Raw genomic sequence first — 21,111 nt, 5'->3', positions numbered from 1 at the left:
AGATAGATATAAATGATGGATAGACAGACGTAGGTAGGTAGATAGAGCTAATGATAAATAGATATAGATAATGATAGGTTGATAAGTTAGATACGGTAGGTAGGTAGATATAGCTAATGATAGATCTAATGATAGATATAGCAAATGATAGACAGATAAACAGATGGTAGATACAGATAGAGCTAATGATAGATAGATGATAGATAAAGCTAATGATATAGATAGGTAGATAAGATAGATACGGTAGGTAGATAGATATAGCTGATAGATAGATAGATAGATATAGCTAATGACAGATAGATGGATAGATATAGCTAATGCTATATAGATGGAGAGATAGATAGTTATAGACAGAGTGATACATAGAGCTAATGATTGATATAGATAGATCAATTGATCGATCAATCATAGAGTGAAAGATAGGTATATATACATAGATATGTACATATAGAGAGTGAATAGATTATAGATAGAGATTGATACATAGAGCTAATGATTGAGAGAGAGAGATCGTATACACACACACACATACACACACACACACACACACACACACATAGAGAGTAAATAGATTATAGATAGATCTAGATAGAGAGAGTGGGAGGGAGGGAGGGAGGGAGGGAGGGAGGGAGGTATACAGATAGATGGATGGATGGATCCATCCAAATTTTGATCTGTGGGAATGCTATGACAGTCGTAACTGTGAGGACCAGTCCTAAGCCATTTTTTTCAGGACCATTATAACTTTAAACGGTCACTAACTGAATGGTTGTAACTTGAGGACCACATGTCAAAAGATCTGGGAAACCTGCATCGCCACTCCTCCCTTTGGATGAGTGACAAGAACTTCGCAAGGTTTATAAATACAAAGTCTGCAACGACTGTTTTTCCTTTAGAAAAAACGAACAACTTTATTTTCCATCCCATTGAAACTAAACGTTTGTTTTTCAAAACTAATAAGTCGTAAATCTGAGGATGGAAGACAATCCAAGGCGAAAAAGAGACCGAGAATGTAAATCATGAAGTCTTCAGTGACAATAAACTGCCATTCGTGGCCTCGTCTGATGTCTGCGTCTCTGTTACCACCTCTGTTGGTTCTGGCAAGGGTAAGGCTAGGACCTCCTTTGTGAAGTAAGAAGCTGTCACTTCCTCGGGGATTTCTTCCTGAATTATGTCCTCTGAACCTGCGAAAGAGAACGGAGGCTAGGATTTGGAAACCATGCAAGGAATCTACAAGATCAAAGCTACATTGAATTGATTAATTTTTTTTTTTTGCCCTTTAATTGCAATGCAGCTATTCTCATATTCCTGTGAAGGAGAGAGAGAGAGAGAGAGAGAGAGAGAGAAGATCCCAATTGGGACATATTTCCACCCTTTCCCCCCCCCCAGATACTTGGATGGGAGACCACTAAGCGATCCCCAGAATCTAAGATGAACTTGAAAATTAGGCGGAGAATCCCCAAGGAAGTAGTAGGAAGCCATTGCCATAACACTGCCAAGAAAATGAGATTTCTTTCCTCAAATAAGTTGAGTCCAATTTTATTTTTAACAGTGGACAAGAACTGCTTCTTACACTGGGTTTTATCTAGGGGGAAATGGCCTGTTTTTCGGGCTTTTGACACTCATTGAGATTCGCCTGGTTGGGTTTCCCTACAATTTGATCTCTGCTTTCTCTTGTTTCATCCTAAATGTATTTCGCTCTTTTTTTACTTCCTCTGGGAGGGGCCATTCATCGTCCACCTCTCCCAAGTCGACCCCTGTTCTTTAGCTGTTCCCTTTGTCTGGCAGCTCTGCACATGCGCACAAAGGGAACAGGCTCCAGCTGTTCTTCTGCCTCACTGATGTCTGACTCTGAAGGCAGCTGATAACTGTCAGACGTCCCTGGCCCGCTATCTGCCTCCAACACAGAGCCCTCATCCGAGTCTTCCCCAGACTCCAGGACTGGCCCAGGTTCCTCCCCAACCCTCCTCACTGTCTGAATCTGCTGCCAGCTCCACTAGCCACTGGCGGGCCACAACAGCAGCCACGAAGCGCAAAGGATCCCCATTTTTGCAAACGGGGTTTGCGGTTCAGCACCTGTGGGGTCATAGCTGCCGGCCTCCACACGGCCGCCCTCGGGGTTAAAGCCCAGAAGCGTGGTGAGGTACTCGGCCAATTCTTCTTCGGTGAAGTGCTCTCCTGCTCGAGAAAAACGAGAAAACAATCGGTCACCTCAACCGATCAGAATCCCCAACGTCCCATGGTTTCACATGCTCAACGGCCGTGCACGCAGACACACAGACCTTTGTGCTGCAGCAAAAGGAGCAGGTCATCTCGGTTGATGGTGGCTTCTTGGTCCTGGTTCTCGTAGCCCAGCATTTCGAAGGCCTGCTGAATTTCCTTCGAGGCCAGCCCGAAGGCCGGCCGGTGGTTAACGTACAGCTTGATGAAGTCGCTCAAATTAATCTGGGTGACTTGCTTCCCGGTGTCCAGGAACTCGCTGAATTTGACTTCGTTCAGCATGTCTTCAACCTGAAAGGAGGAACGAGAGCTGCCATCAGCCCCGAGAAATCTTCCAAAACCTGGTCTGGTAGGACGGGGGCTGCTAAGCCTCCCCGATGAGATTTTATTTGCTGCTCATTTCATTTTGGGACGCGGTGGCTCAGGGGCTAAGACGCTGCGCTTGTCGATCGGAAAGGTCGGCAGTTCGGCGGTTCGAATCCCCAGCGCCGCGTAACGGAGTGAGCTCCCGTGACTTGTTTCAGCTTCTGACAACCTAGCAGTTCGAAAGCACGTAAAAAATGCAAGTAGGAAAATAGGGACCACCTTTGGTGGGAAGGGAACAGCATTTTGTGCGCCTTCGGCGTTTAAGTCATGCCGGCCACATGACCACGGAGACATCTTCGGACAGCGCTGGCTCTTCGGCTTTGAAATGGAGATGAGCACCACCCCCTAGAGTCGGGAACGGCTAGCACATATGCGTGCCAAACTGGCAGTAATACCGGCAGCCACCTGAAAACCCTCCCCACCCCCTGCCCCTGAAAACCCACTGACCTGATCCTCGGAGGGGTAAAACCCCATCGCACGGATCACAAAGGGCAGCTGCTCCAAGGGGATGTGGGTGGACACCTTCCGAGGCTCCATGGTGTCGATGCCTTGATGGACCAGCTGGGCGTAGTAAAAATAGTCTTCCAGCTCCTGAACGTGTACAAAGGATCTTGAGCGTGCAACAACAGCGTGCAATAGAGGCAGCCCACGACTGACGACCACAATTCAGCCCAAAACTTTCCATCGCTAAGTGAGACGATTCTTAAACGCGAGCAGTTTCCCTGTTTTACGACCTTCCTTGCCACAGTTGCCAGAAGTGCATCACTTAAGTTAGCAACGCGGGCGTTAAGTGAATCCCGCTTCCCCATGGGTTTTGCTCATCGGGAAGGCCGCAAAAGGTGACCCCCACGACGGGACACTGCCACCGTCATAAATGTGAGTCAGTTGCCCAGTGGCTGAATTTTGATCACGCGACCACGGGGAGGCTGCAATGGTTATCTGGAAAGCGGTCATAAGTCACTTTTCCCAGTGCTGTTGCAAGTTCAAGTGGTCCCTAAAATGAATGTTGTAAGCCGAGGACTACCTGTAATACAACATTTGGCTTGGCGTCTGTCTCCCTTTAGTGTCTCTTTTGCCCCACCCTCTGAAAGATTTTTATTTTATAAAATAAAAAAATAAATAAAATTGTTTATTTTCCCTCTATTTTTATGGCCGCTGTTGTGCTGGGGGGGGTCTTTTGGGCCGTTACCTGAATGCCAAACTGAGCAGATTTACCTTGAAAAACGCACCGTCTCTGCCTCCTTCCAACAGGTTGTAAAATGGGATCAGGTCTTTGCCGCCCAGGAAGACAGCGGCATCCAGAGCGCTGGAGAAGGAGGCAGGGTCATAAGGGGTCCCTGGTCAGAAAGGCCTGCAGGGAGGGGCTTGTGTGCTCACCTGCCTCCCCTCCGCCAGAAAGAAATCAAGAAAACCTCACAGAATAGAGTAGAGTAGAGTAGAGTAGAGTAGAGTAGAGTAGAGTAGAGTAGAGTAGAGTAGAATAGAATAGAATAGAATAGAATAGAATAGAATAGAATAACAGAGTTGGAAGGGACCTTGGAGATCTTCTAGTCCAACCCCCTGCTTAGGCAGGAAACCCTACACCACTTCAGACAAATAGTTATTCAACATCTTCTTAAAGACTTCCATTGTTGGAGCATTCACAACTTCTGAAGAAAAGCTCTTCCACTGATTAATTGTTCTCACTGTCAGGAAATTTCTCCTCAGTTCTAAGTTGCTTCTCTCCTTGTTTAGTTTCCACCCATTGCTTCTTGTCCTGCCTTCATGTGCCTTGGAAAATAGCTTGACTCCCTCTTCTTTAGGGAAACCCCTGAGATATCAGAACCTAACTTAACCTAACCTCCAGCTCTGTGTTTCTGGCAACCTGAAGATGGGTGGATTTCAACTTCCAGAATTCCCCAGCCGGTCAGGATTTACCTCCCTGCCCTCAAAGGAATGACTGCTTACTCGAGGTTCACATCCCACTTCATCACCGTTGAGTCGCTGCCCCCTGCCGTGAAGAGGTAGCGTCCGGTGTAGGAGCAGGTGAGGTCGGACACCCCTGCAGGGTGGCAAATGAATGCCGAGGACTTGTGCGGGTTCCCATCAACGGGCAAGATCTGCAGGCCAACCTAGAGAAGCAGATGGGAGAGAGAACCTGCCTGGAGGAATTTGAAGACCTTCTGTTCTGACTGAGACTTCCCAAGAGCATGAAGCAAACTCCTGGTATTGATCAAAACCCCTTTTTATTCATTGACTGTGAATTCTGCTCATTCACCTCCAGCAAAGTTTTTCAAGGGAGTATTTACAGTCACAGACCTTATCTCGCTTGGAGAGCTGCCAGGTTGATCTCTGCAGAACTTGGCAAGGAGTCTCAGAGAGTCACGAACCAATGAAGCGAACTGATGGTCTCCTGCAAACTCCACTCCCCTTCCGCTCCTCCTTTATTTCCTCTGGGAGGGGCCATTCATCATCCCCCTGTGGCCTTCCTCCCAAGTCGACCCCTGTTCTTTAGCTGTTCACTTCGTCTGGCCACTCTGCGCATGCACACACTGGGAACAGGCTCCAGCTGTTCCTCTGCCCCACTGATGTCCGACTCTGAAGGCAGCTGAGAACTGTCAGACGGCCCTGGCCCCCTCTCTGCCTCCGACACAGAGCCCTCATCGGAGCCTTCCCCAGGCTCCAGGACTGGCCCAGGCTCCTCCCCAACCCTCCTCACTGTCCATATCTTCTGCCAGCTCTGCTGGCCGCTGGTGGACCACAACACCTTTGTGTCACTTCCCTGTTACCTTGTCCTTTGTGATGTAGGCCAGGTAGCGCTTCTGTGGATCCTGGTCCTCACCCAACGGAAGGACGGCAAACTTCTCCAGAGGAGACCCATAGGTGGGTCCCAAAGCTGTCTTCCTACGAGAAGAACGTCATGAAAAAACTTGACAACCCCAACCAGCTCATACTAAGCCCAGGTCCTTCTCCCATTGGCTCTGCTGCCTTTCCGTCCCAGGTTAGAACCTGGCCTAAGTCATGGTTGGTAGCCTTGGATTTGATAAAGCAGAACTCTCTGAGCTGGCCCCGAGTCTGAGCTGAAAATCGCCCTAGAAACCATAATATTTAATACAATACAGTAGCAGAGTTGGAAGGGACCTTGGAGGTCTTCTAGTCCAACCCCCTTCCTAGGCAGGAAACCCTATACCATTTCAGACAAATGGCGATCCAACATCTTCTTAAAGGCTTCCAGTGTTGGAGCATTCACAACTTCTGGAGGCAACTTCTGTTCCACTGATTAATTGTTCTGTCAGGAAAATTCTCCTTAGTTCTAGGTTGCTTCTCTCCTTGATTAGTTTTCACCCGTTGCTTCTTGTCCTGCCCTCAGGTGCTTTGGAGAATAGCTTGACTCCCTAACCGAGGTTATTTTGAGAGGTAGGCTGGGAGCAATTCAACATGTAGAGGAGTCTTCTTGGAAAAGATTTCTGCACCTCTTAGTCTGACACCCTCTTCTTTGGGGCAACCCCTGAGATATTGGAAGACTGTTATCATGTCTCCCCTAGTCCTTCTTTTCATTAAACTAGACATACACAATTCCTGCAACCGTTCTTCGTACGTTTTAGTCTCCAGTCCCCTAATCTTCTTTCTTGCTCTTCTCTGCACTCTTTCTAGAGACTCCACATCTTTTCTACATCGTGGCGACCAAAATTACTCACTGTGTGTCTGTGACTGAGGGGTGTGTGTGTCTCCCACTCCTAGTCCAACCCCGTCTCCTTGCAAGCCGGAGCCTGACTCTTTGCAGACACTCGCCCAGGGACTTTTCCCCAGTGAAGTACCTGCACAACTTGGTAGTCACGTTATAAAGCTTCATTTTGTAGTGATCGTTGGCAGTGAGGAAAAAGTACTCGGTTGTGATCGGAGGATACCAAGCGATGTACGTGGGGACTGCGCTCTGCTCAATCCGGTCTCTTCGGATCACCACCAGCTCGTCTTTGACGGTATTCACCAAGTCGTATTCCACCTGAGAATGAAACCAAGCAACGCAGATCCAACCATCGCACCGACAAGTGTTTTCTTGATTGTTCTGCAGGGAGGCGTTCCAGAGTGGCATGACTGGGTCTAACTATTGGTTAGGCAAATGGACCACTAGTGATCCAACTGAGTTGGCCAACATGTTGAACCAAGTGTTGGCTGCTTGTACCTTTCAACTCAAAAGCCAACCGAGTCTTCCTGTTTAGGTTGGGACTTGGTGGCCACCTCTCACTACAGATCCAGAATACTCCAGATTCCCATCTGGCCTTCTGGAATCCACTTCCTTCTTTGGCTCCAGGCCAACCTATGTTGTTCTGAAGGCACAACTACCAAGGTTTGTTGTTTCTGAAACTTTTCTAGGCAGAGACTCCAGTCGGGTGGTCCATTTTTACCAGGTGTGCCCAACTGTTGCACTTACCAAGAGCCGGTCTTCTCCAAGACTTAAGAGCCGTGGCTCACTACTATCTAGGTGTACCCCAAAAAGAAGGGTGCGAATCGGCCTGTAGTGGGAGTGGAGGGCAGCCAGTCTTTGCCAGACTTTCTTTTCCTCTACGGCAACTTTTTTGTAAAGGTTCAGCGACACATTTTCATCCTAAAAGACGAGAAAAATTGACCAGAAAAGAAAACCACTAATCTAGTTGAAGTTCACACAGGGGTTTTTTTCCAAGTTTTTTTTTTTAAATTTCTAATACAAATTATACATATTATAGGAACAAAGCGTCATCTGGGTCTTTCATAGTTTTATTTTCACTTTCAGCCAAATTATTCTCTTCCATTATTTTTCGTCTTTGTGCTTATTTTTCCTTACTACATAAACCATCTCTTCAACTGCCCCTTCCCAGTTTCACCAAATTTTCATTTCTTATTTTCTCCATTGATTTATTTTGCTACAAACAGCGTATATCCTCTAATTCAATTTAAACCTAGAGAGCATTTCTTTCAGTTTTTCCTACATTTACCAATATACTATAATTTATTTCTTAATTAGTTACATAACCATAACAGTCTTACTACTGCTCTCTTTAGTCTACAAACCAAACTCTTTCCCCCTTTCTTTCCCTTTTAACCATTTTCTCTTGGGCTCCCAAAAATCCCAGTTTTAATTCTTTTCTTCTTCTCCCCCTTTCCCCTAACTTCTTCTTTTTCCTGTTTTTGTGATTGTTGTATCTTTTTTTCAGGGTATTTCCTTTTATTACTCTAGTAACTTTTCCCAGGACTTTCCCTGTTCTCCTCCTTTCCTTACTATTTTGTGGTTTCTTTTGGGGGGGTGGGATCCCCCCCCCTTTGCCTGCTTTTTCTTTGAAAAATAGGTTTTTCAAGTTGCCAGTTTTTCAGAAAAAAACACTTTCACAGAGAGCTACAATGAACCAGGAGGTTATACCCAGAACAAGGGGTGGCCTGTAGGAGACAGAAGCGGGACAGGGTCACGGAGAAAGAGGTTCACTACTCACGGCTGTGGCGAGATAGTCAGAATTGTGGGAAAAGCTCATGATAGTGATGGATCTTTTTGAGTATTGGAAAGGTTCTGGATGGTCGTTTTCCAACGATATGGAATCGAGGATATACAGATTTCCATTCCGAAAGCCAACAGCAAGCAAAGAACCTAAGATGGACGTTTAAAAAAAAACACAAAACAGTTGGTCCAAAATACGGGAAGTTTCTGGAAATTATGGAGACACTGTTTGTTCATAAGCCAGGACTGTCCTCATCAACCAGGGGTGCCAAACTCAAGGCCCGGGGGCCAGATCCGGTGTTGGCATCTGGCCCGCGGACCAGCCCTGGAAACAGCGGATCAGCCTGCGGTGCCTCTGCCAGTGAAAATGGAGCTTGGGAGGGCTACGAACTAGAGATAGTTGGGGTGTTGTAGCCAAAACAGAATACTTTCTCTTGGGAACCAAGGACGTTCCTGCAGGTGCTGGGAAGGAGGGGACTGAAGTCACCTAGCAACCAGACAGCAGTATCCTGATTGGACCATGATCGTTTTGAGAAAGGGACAAACTTTCCCTTTTAATCAGGTGAAAACAGCTGGAATATCCAGAGTTGGTTTTTTAACCAGCTTGTGCCAAATACGTCCTAAGAAATTGTTCTTTGAGGAATTTGCCTGCCTCGGACTTCTGTTTGCTACGGATGTATTACTTGGAACCCTGACCACAAAAATGTGAGAAGGACGGGGCGGCTACCGTCGTGATTGTAACAGAGGCAGTTGATGCTTTCGCCCTTAAAGATTCGGCTGACAAGGTATTTGTTGAGGAGGTAGCTCCAGACTTTCAGAAGGCCACAGAAGCTGCCCTTGGCCAGCAGAGGTTTGCAAGGGTGGCAGGCGATGGTGTGAACAGCGTCCTTGGGTTCTTCCAGGCACTTGGTGACTTGAGTTCCCTCCGTCTTGACGTGAATCACCACGGCGTCCGCAGTTGCCAGGATGAAATTCCTGCCTCGGGGAGCAAAAGGTTGCAAATTTTGGACCCCAAAACCCCAAAAGAAATTTGCATTCTTCCCCCCCAGCCTGCAGTAGGAGTGGGGGTGGGGGTTCCATTCATTCAACCCACCCACCCATCCCATCGTGGCCAGCATTTTTTTTTTAAATCTCTGCAAGGCAGTAAGTGAGTTCACCTAATAATGAAGAGTTTGCCAGACAAGGTGCACGATTCGGGGTACTTGGTGACGTCTTCAGGGGAGGCGGGGTTTTTGGAGAAGGAGAAAGAGCGGATGGGTCCCAGTTTGAACTGGCTGTACCAGTGCACCAACTGCAAGTCCCCGTCGTAGAATTTAATGTGACCTCTGATGTCGCAGGTCACAAACAGCCTGGGAAGAAGATCGAAGGATAAAGAAATCGTGTGTGTGTGTGTGTGTGTGTGTGTGTGTGTGTGTCTGTGTGTGTGTGTGTTTCTCCTTCCCAGCCTGCCAGGTTCTCGAGGGGGGCCTGCCTTCAAGAAATGCCTGTTTGGGGCGCTGGAGTTTGAAAAATGAAATTAAAAACTCAGTTTTGTGAATTGCACCGAGCAGCGTGGGTGCAAAGTTGGGATGTTGAGCTTAGCTGCAGCACCCTCTGGTGGCCAAAAGAGGAAAATAGCATTTTAACTCTTATCACCGTTTCCCCCCCCCCCCCCGCCCCCTGGGTTCAGGGTAATTCCTCCACTTATGACCGCCATGAAGTCGTGACCCGCTTACTCGTCCATGATGACCAGGATGGTGATGGCGTCTTTCTGTAGATGCACCAGCTTGATGGATTTCATGTTGTACAGACGGTCGCACACGTTTTCCAACGGCGTGCAAACGGTGTCCCAGACCACCAGCTTCCCCTCGGAGGTGCCAGTCAACGCTTGGGAAGTACGGAAATGGAAACGGGATTGGCTGAAGAATCCAACCGCCTTGTTGAACGTCTGCAGGGGTGATCGCCAATCCAGGAATCAGGCTCTAAAACACCTACGCCCCAAAACCTGGGCCTGCAATTTCTACCAGGTATACACACAGGGGGTCCTTGGTTTACGGCCACAATCGAGCTCAACATTTCTGTTCCTAAGCAAGGAGGAGGAGGAGGAGGAGGAGGAGGAGGAGGAGGAGGAGGAGGAGGAGGAGGAGGAGGAGGAGGAAGAGAGGAGGAATGAGAAGAAGAGGAAGGAGAAGGAGAAGGAGAAGAGGAGGAGGAGGGAAGAGAAGAAGAAGGAGGAGGAGAAGAGGAGGAGGTAGAGGAAGAAAAAGAAGGAGAGGAGGAGGAGGCGTGGAGGAGGTAGAGGAAGAAGAAGAAGAAGAGGAGGAAGAGGAGGAAGGAGAAGGAGGAGGAGAAGAGGAGGAGGAGGGAAGAGAAGGAGAAGGAGAAGGAGAGGAGGAAGGAGGAGGAGAAGGCGGTCTTGGCTTCCAGGGGTCTTTAAACCCCCTTCACACATTTGTTACCCCTCCAATGAGATACTGCAAAGAAAACCCTCCATCACAAGCATTTCACAGTCTCAAGTAGTGTTTGGGGCCCCCGGACTTACTTTGTCTGTCAAGAGGGGAGCATTGTAGAGGAGAGTGTTATCCTCCTGGGGAGACATAGAAAGAAGAGAGGGAGAAGCCTCTCAATCAAAGCTGTCCAACCTTAAGACTTGTGGACTTCAACTCCCAGAATTCCCCAGCCAACACGGGGCATTCTGGGAGTCGAAGTCCACAAGTCTTAAGGTTGCAAACCACTGCTCTAAATGTTCAATGAACTCCTTTAGAAGGCATCTCCAGCTGCTCTCCAAGATATGGAAGACACAAGGACAGCTTTCCTAGACCTCATCCTTCACAGCCTGAAGCAGACCATCAGGGGCTTCTAATTGTTGACCCTGCTCGCTGGGAATTTGGGAACATCCGTGGAAGATGCAGGTTTAAGAAGGTAGGTCTTTGAGTAAGATACCCAAAGAGAGCAGGGTTGGGGGGTGTCCCAGTTACTCACTCACTTTTACTCACCCATAAGTAGAAGACAACTTGAGTTTTGCTGTTGCTCACCAGCTCCTTCGCAGTTTGGAGACTGAACTCAATGTAATTCTGAAAGAAAAGACAAAATCTGGAGCATCCCCATCAAAACTGCATTTCATACCTGAACACACAACACACAACCCACTTCCCGAGTCTTTAGCAATTCCAACTGAAGGTAAAACCTTGGTGGCATCAAACCCACCTGGGCAGAAGATGGCTTTTAAAGCTCACCATTGCTGTGACCAAGAGTTACTCTTATTTTGCTTTTTCCATTCCTGCCACAATAAAGCTGGAAAAAGCTGAAGAGGAAGACAAGAGAGCCGATGGGGAGGCTGTTTTTCTCCCCTGCCAATATCTCGTGAGTCAGCTAGAAGAAAATCAGAGAGGAGGAGGAGAGAGGGAGGGGAAGTAGAGAAGAGAAGGATGATAGAGGGAAGAAAGGAAGTAGGGAGGAGGAGGAGGAGGAGAGAGGCCGAGGAGACAAGAAAGTGATGGCTAGGGTATAAATATGGTGTATGGAAAGCAGAAGAGCAAATGATAGATTTGGGGGGTTGATGGTTCAGAGGAATTGATATAATGTTGAATAATACAAAATAGTGTTAGCTATGATGCAATGGTTTACATGTGGTTATTTGTATGAAAATAAAAATAAATAAATAAATAAAAACTTATTAAAAGAGGAAGAAGAAAATCAGATCCATAAATGACGCATTTTGCCATTGGGGGTGCAACTTATGGGATGCATCCCTGAACGTTTGGAAAGTGAAAACGGCGGCTGTGTTGAACCATTGTTTACGTTTGCCGCTCTTGGAATTTCAGGAGTGGGGAAAAAAAACCCACCAGAATGAAGCAAATGCTAATTTGATCAAAGGAATGTTTTAGAAGAAAAACCCCGGCTATGAATCAAGAGTTTATCCACCTTCCTCTGCCCCACAAACTCGTATTTATGCCCTGCAGAAAGTTTGACCAAATTTTGCACAGGGTAAAAAAATAAAATAGTAATAATCGCGGCGTCACTCTTCCGTGCCCCACGATCAGAAGGTCTCACCTGGAATCCAAATTGAGGTGGGATCTCCACACTGCAGAAGGGTTTGGTGTCCATAGTGGTCCACTTCCAAATTGCAACTTTCTGAGATGAGGAGGAAAACACCATGGATGGTGGGTGGGTGGGCAGGAGGACAAATTGCATTTCTAAACAACCAAGGAGACCGGTGTTCCTAGCCACAGGTTGTTGTGACAGCAGACTCGGACAGTGAGGAGGGTTGGGGAGGAACCTGGGCCAATCCTGGAGTCTGGGGAAGGCTCTGAGGAGGGCTCTGTGTCGGAGGCAGAGAGGGGGGCGAAGCCGTCTGACAGTTATCAGCTGCCTTCGGAGTCAGACGTCAGTGAGGCAGAAGAACAGCTGGAGCTTGTTCCCAGTGTGCGCATGCACAGAGTTCCAGCCGAAGGGAACAGCTAAAGAACAGGGGGCGACTTGGGAGGAAGGCCACAAGTGGACAATGAAGGGCCCCTCCCAGAGGGAATAAAGCAAAAGGGAAGTGGAGTTTGCAGGAGACCATTAGTTCGCTTCATTGGTTCCTGACTCTCCGAGACTCCTTGCCAAGTTTTGCAGATATCCGCCTGGCAGCTCTCCAAGCCAGATAAGGTCTGTGACCGTAAATCCTCCCTTGAAAAACTTTGCTGGATGGGAATGAGCAGAATTCACGGTCAATTACTAAAAGGGGTTTTTGTCAGGACCAGGAGTTTGTTTCATGCTCTTGGGAAGCCTCGGTCAGAACAGAGGTTCTGAGCCTCCCTTGCCTCACAACTCCCCTCCCTCCAAAACGTTTAAGACACTCTAGAAAACCCTTCTCCTTTACCTGCACCTCTTCGGCTCCAATGGTAGCCAGGTACTTGGAGTCGTGAGACAGGGTGATGGCACTGACTCCGCCTTTGGGGTGACTGTCGAAGATGGTGTGGACAGGAATCCTGAAGAACAAGATGGCTGCAGTTGTGGCTGAGTGGAAGGGTCTCCATTTTGTGGGTGCCAACTTAAGCATCTGAACTCAGTAGAGATATCCGACTAAGTCTGGAGATCTCCAGGTATTTGCGTAGCCCTCACATACCTGAACATGATTAGTTGAATACTGATGATGTAACCTAGTTGGGTCATGAAAAGTCTACAAGCCAACCACCAAGATCAGAGAGCATCAAGGACCCAACAGTCCATCTCCTCTTCCACCTTCTTCCTCCTCCTCCCCTTCCCTCCTCCTTCCTTCAGTCCTCAAACTCCTCTCTCTTCTACTACTGATGATATTACCTAGTTGGGTAATGAGACGTCTACAAGAAAACAACCAAGCTCAGAGAGCACCAAGAACTCTACGGCATAATCCTGAGCTATAAATATTCTCTTCTGTTGGAACCATTAATTGAACTGGGCGGCCAAAAAGCCACGCATCAGGTAGCTAGTTTTGGGGAGGTGGGGCTGATGTCGCAAGGGTACGACGTGCAATCTTGTAGCAAGTCTTAAAATTTGCCAAGTTTGGAGACCCCAGCAAGAAATAAGGTTTCCTTTTCAGTTTTTTTTTTAAGTCTTTCTGAATCCCTGTTCTCATGGTTGCTGCATTTGACCAACTTTTTGTTGAGTGCTCCAAGGAGACAACTCAACTTAGAAGATCAAGAGGTACCATGGGCTGCTATCAAGAAAAGGAGAACCTCATCTCGAAGCCTCCGGAAACTTACGCCGAGTAGCTGTCCCAGAGGATCACCAGGCTGTCAGGACCTCGGTCGGCCGTGGCAATCCACCGCCGGTCATCGCTGACACAGATGCAGGAGATGCAGCTGGAATGTCCCTAAGAAACACGGGAGGCTTCAGAAGAAATCGTCACCCTCGTGGTTGAGGTGACCTAGGCTTCCTGATACAGTACAAACCACACGCTTAGTCCCAAAAACTCTCTTTTTATTTCAACAGCTGTGAATTATTTTCGTTCGCAGCCCATCATGAGTCACAAATAGTTTGTAAAGAGTCTGACAGTAGTCTGCCAAAGTCTTTCAGGATAAGGCTGACAAGCACCCACCTTTATTGTCCTTCAACCTCTGCCAAAGACCTATCTGGCAATTAGTTTTGCAAGGCCAAACAGAGCACAAGACTCAAAACGGAGCTTCAGAGTTTAAACCGACAAGTACGAACAAAGTTGCTTTCTGCAAAGGCTCACGTGCCTTTGCTCCTCCTTTATGGGAGGGGCCATTCACCTCCAAGCCTTACTCCCATGTCCTCTCTTTTGACTTAACTGTTCTCGCCTTCTGGCAGCTCTGCGCATACGCGCACTGGGAACAGGCTCCCCCTGTTCCTCTGCCTCGCTGATGTCCGACTCTGGAGGCTCCGGAGACAGCACATAACTCCCAGATGGCCCTGGCCCCCTCTCTGCCTCCGACACAGAGCCCTCATCAGAGCCTTCCCCAGACTCCAGGACTGGCCCAGGTTCCTCCCCAACCCTCCTCACTGTCCGAATCTGCTGCCAGCTCTGCAGGCCGCCGGCAAACCACAACTTTTCCCATCTGCTCTTTCTCATGATTCTTAAGGCTCAGAAGAGGTGGGGGCTGCAGCACCACCTGGAGAACTTGGTCTTACCTGCAGGAGGTACTGTTTATTGTTCAAGATGTCATGGATCACGGCGGTGTGAGCAGAGACGTACAGCAGCACCCGCTGATCTTCATCCAGAAGGTTGAAAACAGGCAAGCGGCTGTTGTAGCCAAAGACCCATGACAAGCTCTGGAAGAAAGGTCAAAGTCACATTATTCTCCCAAATTAAGACATCTTTATTACGGTCAAAGACCAGCACTAAATATTGCATTTTTACAATATATTAAAAAAAGGACTGACCTTAAAAGTGGATAACAACATCCCTGTTAAGAAAATGCATGCTCTCAAACTGTTCGGGTCACTCCCTGGTTTAGGTGAAAAGCCGATAAGTACAATACAATACAATACAACAGCAGAGTTGGAAGGGACCTTGGAGGTCTTCTAGTCCAACCCCCTGCCTAGGCAGGAAACCCTATACCATTTCAGACAAATGGCTATCCAACATCTTCTTAAAGACTTCCAGTGTTGGGGCATTCACAACTTCTGGAGGCAATTTCTGTTCCACTGATTGTTCTAACGGTCAGGAAATGTCTCCTTAGTTCTATTTTGCTTCTCTCCTTGATTAGTTTCCACCCATTGCTTCTTGTTCTACCCTCAGGTGCCTTGGAGAATAGCTTGACTCCCTCTTCTTTGTGGTAACCCCTGAGATATTAGAAGACTGCTATCCTGTCTCCCCTAGCCCTTCTTTTCATCAAACTAGGCATACCCAGTTCCTGCAACCGTTCTTTATATGAATATGGGAGTAAATATAATGGTCCAGAAATTGTTAAGAGATATCTCCAAATAATTGGTACCAGAGGACAGTTACAATTCTGTAAACCAATTTCTTTCTTGTGGACATGGCAGCAACACAGAATTTTGCCACTGCATGAGTGGTAGATGGATTCGAGTCCTGGAGGAGAAAGCCTACATAAAAATTGTCTGCCCTCCCTGGCCTTCTCTCTAGTAAGGGGAGAATATATGCAGCCCTACAAACTCTGTGTAGCTCACAGTGTAATTGAACAGGTGAGATATCTTCCAACTTCTCCTTTACCACATATACCTACCCGTTCTGCTATTGGAGTTCTCTTATACCTGCCCTGGAGGAGTGCTGAAGGAAGAAGGTTAAATCTGGCTCTAATTATTATCCCGAGACAGCCCTAAGGACCATCCAGAGTAGCCCAACCAGAAGGCCCACCCAACTAAAAATCCCAAGAGGGGGTTGTACAGGAATCCAGATGTTGCAAGGCATTCACGGCCATCTCTTCCCTGCCCTTCACTCAGACTCACAAGAGGGTGATTGGAGAGCGGTTGAGTCTTCTCCTCAAACAGCATTCCTGGGAAGGCGGACAAGACCATGGAATCGTCCTCCTGGAACATCGTCGCACTGCTGGCGCTGGTTTGGGTCCTGGATGTCTCACTCTCTTTTTGGGAAGTCCCCATTCCTGTTTCTAGACTGGTCATTTCACTATCGCTTGGCGGTTCTGGGCTTCTGAGGGACATCTTGGACTTTGCACTCCCCAAGGCAGTTGATGTTGAACCTGCCCTGTTGCTCTTAATTTTGAAGGACGCTGGTTCTAAGCAGACGCTTTTAGCTGGTTCCTGCTCCACAGGTACAGGACTACCTTCTTCCTTTCTGGCCTCTGGGAGTTTCTCAGTGCTAGTTGGGCTTCTTTCACCATCGTCCCTGGTGCCAGGATTCTGGTCATCTTTTCTGCCAGCTTCAAAGAGATTGTCTTCTACAGGAACCCCTGAAGATGGAGATGTTTCTTTGGACGGTATCTGTTCCTTGGGCTCCTCATCTTCAGGTGTAGGAGTCCTGATTTCTTGTCCCTGAATAGCAAAATAGAATTTGTAGCCAAGCTTGGAAGTTGCATCCCTGCTTTCTCCTACTTTGCCTGATTTTCAATCTTTACTTGAATTATTCCGTTTTGTGCTTCCAAATATACCATTCAGAGGTCCTTTTTGGGATGAGTGGGACATCCCCAGCCTTGTTATGCAACAGGGCGAGGAGCCAACTGCCTCCAGGACAAATTATTCCAAATATTATTGACTAAAGTTATTTTCATTCTTAAGAATTGGTCCTGAAATAGTTAAATCAACAATATTATTTACTAATTTAGCCATGCTAGCTGGGGAAATCCTGGGAGTTGACGTTCACCCATCTTCAAGTGGCCAAGATGGAGAAACATGGTTTTAAGGAGATCCAGCAAATACGGTCAATGGCAAGAGATGTTGGGTTGATGATATGGTCAATGGCAGGTCAACAGTTGTCCACTTCCAGCATCTCTTGCCATGGACCATAGTTGCTGGAATTCCTCAGATCAGTATTTCTCAACCTTAAGCCACTTGAAGGTGGGTGGACTTCAACTCCCAGAATTCCCAGCTTCTGTTGTGGCCCACCAGTGGCCAGCAGAGTCGGACAGTGAGGAGGTTACGGAGGAACATGGGCCAGTCCTGGAGATCAGGGAGGGTTCGGACGAGGGCTCTGTGTTGGAGGCAGAGATGGGGCCAAGGCTGTCTGGCAGTTCTCAGCTGCCTTCAGAGTTAGACAGCAGTGAGGCAGAGGAACAGCTGGAGCCTGTTCCTAGTGTGCGCATGCGCAGAGCGGCCAGAAGACAAGAACAACTAAGAAAGCAGGGTCAACTTGGGAGTAAAGCCACACCTTGGAGGTGATTGGCCCCTCCCAAAGGAAATAAAAGAGGAGCGAAAGGGAAGTGGGCTTTTGCAGGAAACAATTCCTTTGTTCGGTCGTTAAGTTTCGTTTCAGGAGTGTGAAGATCTGTCCGTGAATCTCAGAGACTCTGTGCCCAACCTTTCCTTGCACAGCATCTCGTTGGGAAAATATTGACATGGCCGCTTTCCAAGCTAGATAAGGTCTGTGGTCATAAATACTCCTTTGAAAGACTCTTTGCCAGGCCTTGGCTGAATGTGAAGGAGAGGAATTCACATTCCTTTAACAAAAGGAGTTTTGTCGGGACCAGGAATCTGCTTTGTGCTTTTTGGGGAAAAGATCAGAACAGCTTCCTGGCCGGGCTTCTTACTTACACTTGAGGGTACCACAATCAGAGGAGCGATTTTCGGCAAAGAAATACTACTTTCCACCATAGGTAAGTGAGCTTCTTGGCCTTCTTGGCTGGGGGGTTCGGTCTCCCCGGGAGGACTTTCTGAAACCTCCAGGCGTTCCTTTGAGGACTTCTCTGAATAATTATTCTCTGAATAATTTATTTGGAGGCTCTTCTTCTCCTCCTCATCTTCCTCCATTCTTCCTCCTGCAAATATTTTTTGAGGAGAGGAAGAAAGGGAGGGGTAGCAAGAGTAGGAGAGGGGGCAGGAAGGCGAAGAAGGTAGGTGAGGGAAAGGAAGGGGAAGGGGAAGAAGAAAAGAAAAAGGAGAGGAGGAAAGACGAAAGGAGAGAAGAAGGGAGGGTAGGAGAAAAGGAGAGGGAAGAAGTAGGTTTGTTGTAAAACAAGAGGGATGTACGGGACGGCAGAAAAGCAATCTTGATTATATTTTTAAATTTTTAGGCGGAGAAATGAATTTGCCATAAATGTTTAAAGACAACACAGGACATTAATAATATTTATGAGAATGTATATTTGTGAATGTATGCATGAGAAATAAAAACAAAAACTTTTTATTAAAAAAAAAGGAGAAATTGGAAAAATACTGTTATGCATGTCTTATGTTCAATATATTACTATATTATATATTATTATGTAAACAAATTGACCCAGACAATATGATGTTCATAAAGCAATTACAGTACGTATGCTAAGGAAACATATATAAATAAACTGTTTTTAAAAACTGCTCTTTAGAAGGCCAGATCCTGAAGAGGAAACTCAAATCCTTTGGCCCCCCCTAATGAGAAGGAAGGACTCCCTGGAGAAGAGCCTCATGCTGGGAACGATGGAGGGCAAGAGAAGAAGAAGGGGACGGCAGAGAAGGAGGTGGCTGGATGGAGTCACCGAAGTAGCAGGCGTGAGCCTAAATGGACTCCAGAGGATGGGAGAGGACAGGAAGGCCAGGAGGAACATGGTCCATGGGGTCGAGATGGGTCGGACATAACTTCACAACTAACAACATTTTTTTTTAAAAAAAAAGCAAGTTCCTTCAACCACCATTCAGAAGTAGGTCACCCTAGCTTTCCTCTAGGATTTTGTTCAGATTCCCATTCCCACCAACACCCCATCATCTCCCAGTGCCTCCTTTCCCAGGTCTCCCCTTAGATGCAACGAAGCAAACTACTTTCACTCCACCAAAGTAAAACACAACCGACAAAACTACACAACCCAACAGATGTTGTTGTTTTTTTTGGAGGGGGGAGGAAAGAAACAAGTCTTTGCAGAAATCCTAAGCTAGAAATTCCACCCCAATCGTTGTGTTCACCCCCAACGATCGTTTCTTCTTTTTGGGGGCTTAAGACGATTCCACAAACCATCGTTTCGATCTTCTAGAGGTTTAGCGTGGCTGATTTTCCCCCTTTCCCAAGGAACCTGTCCTCACCTGCCCGACCTCCTCAACTCACCTGCAGGCTTCAACTCCAGCAGTGACTGTTTGCGTCCCCCCCCTTCTGGTTGCCATAGCAACCGCCAGCCGCCTGCAAACAACTCCAGTCTGAGTTGCACGCTTGGCAAATGATGTAAAGCTTTGCCTCCCCAATTTTCCAAAGATTCAAAGCCAGGTGGGGCAGTCTGGCGAGATTTCCTTTCTTGTCTAACCAGACACACAGATCTCTCTCTCTCTCTCAAAAAAAAAACACCCTTTTAAACCAGATGCAGGGTTGTTTTTTTGCAATCTATTAGATTTATTCCAGGCTGTTTAATGTTTTCAGCTCTTTTTAAAAGTTTTCTTTAGTTTTGCAATCCCTCCACCCCCACCGGGAGCCCACCAAAGTCAGATGGCCACTACATTTCAGGAAATAAATCAAAACAATCCATCTTGCAACCAAGAACGGTTTTTGGGTTTTTTTTTTGCAACACTGGGCTGGAAGCTGGCCGAATCGACAGTTTTGATGAAAGGAAAAAAGACTCACCTTCACTGGCTTCATTTCTGTTTGGAAACCATTCCTGGACTTTTGGGGGGGGGGTTTGCTCAAAAGTGAAAAAAAAATAAACGTTGATTTTTGGGTTTGAAGATTAGCTGATGACGATGATTGCAGAAATACTGCTTCTTATGCTTGATTTGACTTCAAAATAGTATTGATTTTCAGGTTTTCCGTTGGTAATCTTTTGTCACGGACCACCAATGGTCCATGGGCCACTAATACAATACAATACAATATACAATAATACAATAGCAGAGTTGGAAGGGACCTTGGAGGTCTTCTAGTCCAACCCCCTGCCTAGGCAGGAAACCCTATACCGTTTCAGACAAATGGATATCCAACATCTTCTTAAAGACTTCCAGTGTTGGGGCATTCACAACTTCTGGAGGCAACTTCTGTTCCACTGATTAATTGTTCTAACTGTCAGGAAATTTCTCCTCAGTTCAAAGTTGCTTCTCTCCTTGATTAGTTTCCACCCATTGCTTCTTCTCCTGCCTTGAGGTGCCTCGGAGAATAGCTTGACTCCCTCTTCTTTGTGGCAGCCCCTGAGATATTGGAAGACTGCTATCATGTCTCCCCTAATCCTTCTCTTCATTAAACTAGACATACCCAGTTCCTGCAACCGTTCTTCATGTTTTAGCCTCCAGACCTCTAATCCTCTTTGTTGCTCTTCTCTGCACTCTTTCTAGAGTCTCCACATCTTTTCTACATTGTAGTGACCAAAACTGAATGCAGTATTTCAAGTGTGGCCTTACCAAGGCCTTATAAAGTGGTATTAACACGTGATCTTGATTCTATCCCTGTTTATGTAGCCTAGAATTGTGTTGGCTTTTTTGGCAGCTGCTGCACACGGCTGGCTCCTATTTAAATGGTTGTCCACTAGGACTCCAAGATCCCTCTCACACTTACTACTGTTGAGCAAGGTACCACCTATACTGTACCTGTGCATTCCGTTTCTGTTGCCTAAATGTAGAACCTGACGCTTTTCACCATTGAATTTCATTTTGTTAGCTAGTGCCCAATGTTCAAGTTTGTCAAGATCCTTTTGTATCTTAAGCCTATCTTCTGGAGTGTTGGCTATTCCTGCCAGCTTGGTGTCATCTGCAAATTTGATGAGTTCCCCATTTATTCCCTCATCCAAATCATTGATGAAGATGTTGAAGAGTACTGGGCCTAAAACAGAGCCTTGGGGTACTCCACTGCATGCTTCCCTCCATGTAGATGCAGTTCCATTGAGGACTACACGTTGAGTGCGGTTGGTCAGCCAGTTACGAATCCATCTGGTGGTGATGCTGTCCAACCCACATTCTTCTACTTTATCTAGTAGTAGGTTATGGTCTACCTTATCAAATGCCTTACTGAATGCCACCAGTTGGTGACTGCTGCTGTAGATATGTTTGAATAACAAAGGCTGATTCACATCTTGCATATTAAAAAGAGAAAA

At 46.9% G+C, this 21,111-nt stretch overlaps 1 protein-coding gene across 1 annotated transcript; it reads right to left on the bottom strand.

The window, feature by feature from the left end:
- Positions 1-904: 904 nt before the first annotated feature.
- Positions 905-19,161, bottom strand: CFAP251 (cilia and flagella associated protein 251). The gene is made up of 22 exons (XM_081966605.1): positions 19,149-19,161; positions 17,666-17,889; positions 15,908-16,450; positions 14,627-14,767; positions 13,738-13,847; positions 12,876-12,984; positions 12,065-12,145; positions 11,008-11,085; positions 10,554-10,598; positions 9,748-9,959; positions 9,190-9,381; positions 8,760-9,007; positions 8,031-8,182; positions 6,998-7,171; positions 6,384-6,568; positions 5,355-5,469; positions 4,534-4,697; positions 3,802-3,892; positions 3,034-3,177; positions 2,283-2,511; positions 2,077-2,178; positions 905-1,184 (listed from the first exon to the last, which is right to left on the bottom strand). Exons 2-22 carry the CDS (start codon positions 17,879-17,881, stop codon positions 1,018-1,020), a joined length of 3,498 nt encoding a protein of 1,165 aa, XP_081822731.1. The 5' UTR covers positions 17,882-17,889; positions 19,149-19,161; the 3' UTR covers positions 905-1,017.
- Between the last annotated feature and the right edge of the window lie 1,950 nt (positions 19,162-21,111).

The sequence above is a fragment of the Natrix helvetica genome (genome assembly GCF_964273705.1).
Source record: "Natrix helvetica genome assembly, chromosome: 14".
In the NCBI taxonomy this organism is placed as follows: domain Eukaryota; kingdom Metazoa; phylum Chordata; class Lepidosauria; order Squamata; family Natricidae; genus Natrix; species Natrix helvetica.
Note: the sequence above shows the minus strand (reverse complement) of the source record. Positions and strands in the feature narration are given on the sequence as shown.

What these genes read in the sequence shown, in the direction of transcription:
- CFAP251 (XM_081966605.1), bottom strand. Translation starts at nt 17,881, where the DNA reads ATGGAGGAAGATGAGGAGGAGAAGAAGAGCCTCCAAATAAATTATTCA. An exon ending in CACCTCAATTTGGATTCCAG is followed by an intron (nt 11,086 to 12,064) that starts GTGAGACCTTCT and finishes CTTTTCTTTCAG; the next exon opens with AATTACATTGAGTTCAGTCT. An exon ending in GAGACGGTGCGTTTTTCAAG is followed by an intron (nt 3,178 to 3,801) that starts GTAAATCTGCTC and finishes GTACACGTTCAG; the next exon opens with GAGCTGGAAGACTATTTTTA.